Below are 8,088 nucleotides of genomic sequence, written 5' to 3' on the forward strand. Positions count from 1 at the left end.
ATGATGTGTCCCATCGTCCGTTGTGTTGAATTAGAATTGAAAAACAGTTGGTATCCATAATAGAACAATCGATCAGTATGGGGAGAAAGAGAGTTTTATTTTGGTTAAAAACCTTTTTTTGATGGGAGAGAATATATAACCAATCTGAGTAAATCGTGGAAGGTAAAAGAATTGGAGAAAATAAAAGAATGGGAGAAAATTGTGGATATATATATAAATTAAATTCCTATTTTTGATAAAAAAAAAAAACTATTTCTATGTTGGTGAAAAAAATAAAATGTTGCTATATAGTAGGTTATTAAGATACTTAATTTGTATACTTAAGTTTTTTTTTTTGCCCTCGTTGAAAATGCATATTTTAAACCTTCAAAGCTCTCTGGCACCAGGGGCAGATCTACTAAGACCCGTGGGGGTGCCATGCCACCCACACGTTTCGATGGAAACTCTATTTATATACACCATATTTATAAATAATAAACGTGCCACCCAGTAAACAAAAGTGTTCTCTGGTGCCAGTGGTAGGCGATCAGATTTTTGTGTCTAAGTTCGCGGGATCGAACCCCACTAATAACTTTTCGTTTTAATTTTTTTCAATTGCAGGCAGCCTTTTTTTTCTTTCTTTTTTACTGCAGCGTTTCTTTTTTAACCTACAAGGAACATTCTCTTTTGCTTTTTTTATTTTTTTTTACTTGTTAACTTATTATTATTAAGTATTAATCAATTTTTTTTAAAAAAAAATAAAATATTAATCAATAATTAGTTTTTAACTAATTTAATTTAACTTTTTGACTTTTCTTTTATTTGTTTAAACATAAAGAAAAGTTTTTTTTTTCTCTTCACTATTGAAACCCTTGATGTTCCTTTAAACTTTTCAACAACAAAAATCTATCATTAATCAAAGCTTCAGCCTTCAGCCTTCAATCCGTCGCCCAATCCCGCTCACCCATCCGTCCATAAGACGAATAATTCTATATGAATCTAAAATTGATTTAATCTGAGTCTACTGGTCATTAGAGGCGAATTCAAAATTTGAATATTTCGGTGCATCAATACTTCTTAATTTAGGTAGTTAGCGAAACTTTTACTACAATTAACGAATAATGTAGTATTTTCTTGGTGACTAATGGCTCAAATATGATCTCTAAGCTAAACTTAAAATAAAAATAATAAAATAGGGTTCTAGCTAGATTTGAATTGTATTCTCGCGAGTGGTTCCTCTGGCTTGTACCAACTACACAAGGGCACCCTACGCTTCTTATAGGTACACTGTTGATTATACGTTTCTCAAGCACGTTTTTTCGAAGTTAATGGGTGCAGCCCTATCAAATCATGTGGGTCCGCCTCTGCTTAGCACCCAGTGACTCGAAATCCTAGATCTGCCTCTGTCTGGCACTGCTTTAAAAAAAAGAAAAAAGTAGTAGTTAGAATTGTGGGATTGTCTTATATTTTGGAAGTAATTGTATAAAATATTTATAATCTTAATTATAGTTAATACTTAGATCTCAACCATTGATTTAAATCTATGATATGTATCTATCATGAAAAGAAAAAAAAATAGAGAGGAGAAAAATCCAACTTATTTCTTCTTTTTGTTGTACGATTCAAATATTTGAGAAAAAACAACAACTATGTTTCCCTCTAGGCTATATATGGATTATGGACAAATAATTAACTCGTTCATGCATCCATGTTGATTAATATTGGTCAAATGTTGTTGGGTCAAAATTGTATTTGAGACAAATTACTATATTCTATCTATTTATATATATATATATATATATATATATATATATATATTTTTATATAGAAGAGTGAAGAGCAATGACGACCAAGGGCAAATCCGTAAATAAGCAAAATCTACAGCTTAGTAGTCTAACAAGAAGCTGCTCTTCGTCGTCATCCTCAAAGGGTAGATTTGTCTTTTCCTTTCTCTGGTTCTCCAAGCGCTGCTTGTTCTTATCTGAATTTACAGGGTTTCACAGCATTAACAACCATTACGACTTCAACAACGATTTGTCCTTTCTAAATTCCTCATTTTCTTCTTCCAAATTCGGATTTCCTCTTTCCCATCAGTCTTTTTGGTCGATCTTGCTGAAGATTTTTTTCAAGCTTTCTATTTCAACCGATCTATCTGATCTATCTATACTTTGTGAGTTCTCTTTTTCCACTTCTACTCGATATTGTTTCTCCGGTGGATTTCATTTGTTGTAACTTGGACTTTTCTTTCCATGATATTTGATGAAATTTTTGTTTCTTCTGGGTTTACAAATATTTTGAATGTGTACTTTTGATGTTAGCAAAAGGAAATCATAGAAAAATTATCGGAAGGAAAGGATTGTTCTGAGCTTAAATTGATTATACACATGCACTGAACTTTTTGCTTCAACTGTTACTTTAGTTGTAATTTTCGATCTATAGTGTTAGTCGTGGATTGTAAATGAACTCCTAAACTTCAGCTCTTACATTTACCGAATGTGCAAGTCTATGGTAATCAGCCTCTAGGCTCTATGTTGTCTTGCTCTCTAATTAGCATAAATGGGAAGTGCTTTAATAGATTAGCATGTGAATGATGAATATAATATAAACATTATGCTGCCAGAAAATTCTCCATTTCCAAAACAGAGGAGGTAAGGATTTATGAAATTCAAATTCTAAAAAATCTTACTATTTCTTATAGATATTATATAGGTACTTCAATATTTCAGTCTTTTCCAGAGGATACCAAAAGTTATAAGAAAAATGAACCTAACATAGAGGAGGAAGAGTCTCATAAAATTTGAATCTTTGCACTACTTAGTGGAACAAACAGATAGAGCAAAACAGTTCTAACAAAGTGGTAGATTTTCTCAACACAAGAATTGTTTTCTACGTAACCTTAAAGGCAAAACAAACCATTACCGCTTGAAAACCAACGCTACAGCAAATTGGATTTCGCAAGCAAAATTATTATTGATAGTACGCATTTTGTTCTTGCTAACACTAGTAAAGTTTTCCTCTTAGGTAACAATTTCTTTGCTAACGTATTACTATATAAGATTAGAGATGCAGTTAAGGGATCGTTGCCTTTGTCAATTGCTAATTAGAGTATTGCCAGAACAACCAAACACTGAAGCAACTGTTGCAACACAAACTTGATCTCTGCTCTGAAACCTCCATAGTTAAATGAGAGTATCTTATCATTTGTTGTCTCTCTTAAACAAGACACGGCAGGAAAAAGTGATGCATCTATCTCCCTATTATACCTAAAGGTCAGCTTCTCAAGGTTGGCCAGTTTTAGGTCATTCAAAGGTGATTAAATCTTGTCCAAATCTGCATAGTTGCCAAAACCCATCAATGTGCAAACTATATTTTTATTTTGAGCTTTTCAATATATGTGTCGGTCAAATTAAGGCATTTACGTTGAAACAAACGGCTAAGAATCATTTTTGCCATTAAAATGTGCACATATAATGTTTAACACAACTGAATGAAAATTGTTAATCTACTATTCTATCGTGATATTGCTTTCACAAGTTTCTTTACATTCTCTGATTATCTAATACAATATCCTTCTTATTTTACAATCCGAATTGGTTGAGCTAATTACATATGTTTCTTGTTATAGCTGTGTCCATGGATAAAAAAGTCATCCCTCCACCGTCATCCTCACAAGAAAAGGCACGCCAATATTCAACGGATAGAGCCTCCATTATTAATAATAGGCGACACAGTATATATAAACAACTCTCATCGGATAAAAAAGAAGAACTTCTTCTTCAACGACGGACAAGATATCGACAATTGAGGAACAAAAATCTCCTTGGTGGTTCTCCCACTCCACTACCTACTGTTCAGCTTCAATTCACTGGACAAAAAGGTCTTCCTATTACAGATATACCGCCTCACCCTGAAACAGGTTTCCTAATATTATCTCTAACTAAGTGTAGTTGTGATTTACTGATGGTTATAACACCATTGTTCGTGCTGTAGGCGACACCTCTCGCGTTGATACTTCTGCAGTTGTATCGGGTAAAGCAAAAGATATGATTGGTTGCCTATCCATCTTTGAAGTAGGTACGTCACAGTAAAATGCTGTTGATATTCACTTTTCTGGAGAATTTTTTTTAATGTCCTCATTACAACTGTTTCTACAATAGGCTCGATGCCAGCTGCACCTGTTAAACAGCACAGCCCAATTACAATCACTGTGACTACCAAAGGTTTGTCTATTCCCTTTTCCTACTTACAGAAAATTCAGGATTTAAGAGAAATCTTATTCTATTTTCATTCAAATCATCTTGAATGTAGGTTCTGCATCACTTGCCCATCAACAATATGATCCAAAGGCAATCACTGACAAAAACAACGGTTTGTCTCTCTAAAAACTTCTAGTTATCTTCACTTGCTTAGATGTTCCTCCACCTTAGCTCTTCTTCTAGCTTATACCCTACTCCCTTGCAATTAATTTACACAGGTAATAGGTTAAGAAGTATATATTGTTGCAATATTAAACAACTCCCCAACAATCCAAGCATTTTAAAGAAAATGCCTTCTTGTGAATACTGTGGGGCAAAAAGATTTCAGTATGAATCACCAGGATTTTGCTGCAGTAATGGCACCGTTAAATTAGCATCACATGAAATGCCTACAAAATTACTAAATCTGTTGTTAGGAGACACTGCTGAATGCAAACATTTCCGTACCTACATTAGAATGTACAATAACATGTTTGCATTTACTTCTCTTGGAGTAAAATATGACAAAGAGCTAGCAAAAAGATATCATGGTATATACACCTTTAGAGTTCAAGGACAAATGTATCATTTCACTGATAATGTATTACCTTCAAATCAACAACCAAGAAATCTACAATTATATATTTATGATGATGATACTGAAATGTTGAATCGTATGGCCTCTTCCAGTATTGCTGATCAATCAGTTGTTCAAAAATTAATGAATATATTAAAGATAAATCCTTACTGTATCTTTCTAAAATCTCTAATGCAAGTTCCGAAAGTACCAAACTTGTATATTGCACTCAATTGTGACTCTACATTAAATCAGCAAGTTTATAACCTACCGACAGTTTCAGAAGTGGCGGCAATATGGTTAGACCAACAACCAAACAATAGTAGCTCTACACCACATATTCAAATTTATCCTTGTAGCAACACCAATCAATTAGTCAATTATTACTATGGTTGCTATGATCCTTTACAGTATCCATTGTTATTTCCATTTGGTCAAAATGGTTGGCATTGTGGAATTAAAAGAGTTGAACAGATTTGCAAGAAAAAAATTCGATCTCAATGTGAAAATGAACAACTTCCAAGTTTATCAAGTATGTGTTCTATTGAGGGACTGCTTGATATGGAAGCTAAAGTACTACAAAAAGGAAAACGAAAAAGAGATGACATCTCTTGTCGTGAATACTATTGTTATAAATTTCAAATGAGACATAATGAAATAAATGGAGTATTACATTCAGGAAGACTTTTCCAACAATACTCAGTTGATGAGTTCATAAAAATTGAAACTCAAAGGCTAGATTTTGTCTCCTATAATCAGGATTTATTTCGGACTGATCCATTACAAGGGCTTATTGATTTTCATAGACATGGTGACAGAGATGCTTCAAAAGTAGGAAAACAAACGTTTCTTCCTGTAAGCTTTACAGGAGGTCCTAGAGATATGCGTCAACGTTATATGGATGCTATTACGTTAGTTCAACATTTTGGAAAACCTGATATATTTTTGACTATGACTTGTAATCCTTCTTGGCCAGAAATAGAAGAATATTTACTGTCAACGGATGAAGCTCAAAATAGACCTGATTTGATTTGCCGAGTATTCAAAGCAAAAGTTGAAGAGCTAAAAACAGATATATTAAAAAAAAACATATTTGGAAAAGTTGTTGCACTTATGTACACTATTGAGTTTCAAAAACGAGGCCTTCCACATGCTCATTTTCTTCTAATTCTTAATGATGATTTCAAATTAATTACTCCCGAATCATATGATCAAGTTGTTTCTGCTGAGCTTCCTAATATAAATGAAAGTCCTTACTTACATAAACTTGTTAAAAAACATATGATGCATGGTCCTTGTGGTTATTTAAATCCTACAAATTCATGTATGAAGAAAAAAGGAATTTGCAAATTCAGGTACCCAAAGAATTTTGCTGACAAAACAACAAAAGGAAAAAACTCATATGCAGTCTATAGAAGAAGAAATACAGGCGAGCATGTCGAGGTTAGAAAACAACTTCTTGACAATTCATGGGTAGTACCTTTTAACCCCTACCTACTATGCAAATTTAATTGTCATATCAATGTCGAAGTATGTTCTGATATAAAGGTTGTCAAGTATATCTATAAATATATTTGTAAAGGACACGATAAAATATCCTTTTCTATACGGGAGGATGATACAAATGTTGAAATAGATGAAATAAAAGAATATCAATCTGCTAGATGGGTATCTGCACCAGAAGCTGTATGGCGTTTATTTGCTTTCCCCATTAGCGAAATGAGTCCATCTGTTTATCATCTTCAATTGCACCTCGAAAACCAACAATTTGTTTCTTTTAAAACAGCTGATAACATAGACAAAATCATGAATAACCCCATGATTAGGAAAACAATGTTAACAGAATATTTCCTAATGAATAGAACAAACGAATATGCTAAACAACTCAATTTATTATATAAAGAATTTCCACAATATTTTGTGTGGTCAAAATCATACAAAATTTGGACACGAAGACAACGAGGTCATGTTATTGGCCGTCTTGTCACATGTCATCCAACAGAAGGAGAGAGATATTATCTTAGACTTCTACTAATGAATGTAAGATCCCCTGAGTCATACCAAGATCTTCGAAAAATAGATGGAAAATACTACGACACATTTAGAGAATCTGCAGAAAAAAGAGGATTGTTACATCATAATAACAACTTGGTTGACTGCATGACAGAGGCTGTATGTTATCAAATGCCTTATAGCTTGCGACATCTGTTTGCTACAATATTAGTATATTGCAATCCTGATAATCCAAAAGAACTATGGGAACAATTTGAAGAGTCAATGTCTGAAGACTTCAATAAATTACCAAACATGGATCCAAAGAAAACAAGACATTCAGTTTTGAACCATATTAATGATGTATTACATACCATGGGACATGATGTAAATGAGTATAGATTGATTTCTGAAAATGTTGTGAGTTCAAGGGTAGAGTCAGAGGCAAAAGATGTTAATTTTGAAAGGAATATAGTTGTTACTAAAGAAGATCTGCTATTATATAAAAAACTGAATACCGAACAAAAAAAAGCATATGATATTATCCTTCAAAGAGTACTTACTAACGAATCAGGTGCTTTTTTCATTGATGGTCCGGGAGGAAGTGGTAAAACATTTTTGTATCGTGCTTTATTGGCCACGGTAAGATCTAAAGGTTTCATAGCTTTGGCGACAGCAACTTCTGGTGTTGCGGCATCTATACTTCCTGGAGGACGAACAACCCATTCACGTTTCAAAATTCCAATTAATATTGACGAGCAGTTCTCCTGTAACATCAGTAAGCAAAGCTCTCTCGCATCTTTAATTCGTGATGCAAAATTAATTGTATGGGATGAGGTATCAATGTCAAAAAAAAATATGATTGAAGCTCTTGATTTGCTTATGAAAGACCTAACTGAAACAAATATACTCTTTGGTGGAAAAGTCATAGTGTTTGGAGGTGATTTTAGGCAAACGCTTCCTGTTGTCCGAAGTGGAAAAAAGGAAGACTTTATTTCTGAAAGTATTTTAAACTCCAGAATTTGGAATCAACTTGAAAAATTGAGACTATCAGAAAATATGCGTGCAAGGACTGATCCTGTTTTTTGTGAATATCTTATGAGAATTGGGAATGGAAAAGAAAAAACAAATATTAACAATAAAATAGAAATCCCAAAGCAGTCCATCATTCCTTTTACTACTGAAAAAGAGTCATTAGATCTTTTGTTCAAAGTGATATATCCGAATTTACATACATCTTTCAATGACTCTTCTTTTATGACATCTCGTGTTATCTTGACTACAAAGAACGACTTTGTTGATGAA

The 8,088-nt window shown here is 33.2% G+C and overlaps 1 protein-coding gene across 1 annotated transcript; it reads left to right on the forward strand.

Moving 5' to 3' along the window:
* The first annotated feature begins 4,141 nt into the window (after window positions 1-4,141).
* LOC125869839 (uncharacterized) lies at window positions 4,142-7,015 on the forward strand. Its single transcript, XM_049550263.1, has 4 exons — window positions 4,142-4,199; window positions 4,288-4,347; window positions 4,454-6,234; window positions 6,959-7,015. The coding sequence occupies exons 1-4, from the start codon at window positions 4,142-4,144 to the stop codon at window positions 7,013-7,015; spliced, it is 1,956 nt and encodes a 651-aa protein (XP_049406220.1).
* Window positions 7,016-8,088: the final 1,073 nt, after the last annotated feature.

The sequence above is a fragment of the Solanum stenotomum genome, chromosome 7 (assembly GCF_019186545.1).
Source record: "Solanum stenotomum isolate F172 chromosome 7, ASM1918654v1, whole genome shotgun sequence".
Taxonomy (NCBI): domain Eukaryota; kingdom Viridiplantae; phylum Streptophyta; class Magnoliopsida; order Solanales; family Solanaceae; genus Solanum; species Solanum stenotomum.

Coding starts and splice junctions, on each gene's coding strand:
- LOC125869839 (XM_049550263.1), top strand. CDS start 4,142: ATGCCAGCTGCACCTGTTAAACAGCACAGCCCAATTACAATCACTGTG. Junction 4,200..4,287: donor AATCACTGTGACTACCAAAG/GTTTGTCTATTC, acceptor TCTTGAATGTAG/GTTCTGCATCACTTGCCCAT. Junction 4,348..4,453: donor AATCACTGACAAAAACAACG/GTTTGTCTCTCT, acceptor TAATTTACACAG/GTAATAGGTTAAGAAGTATA.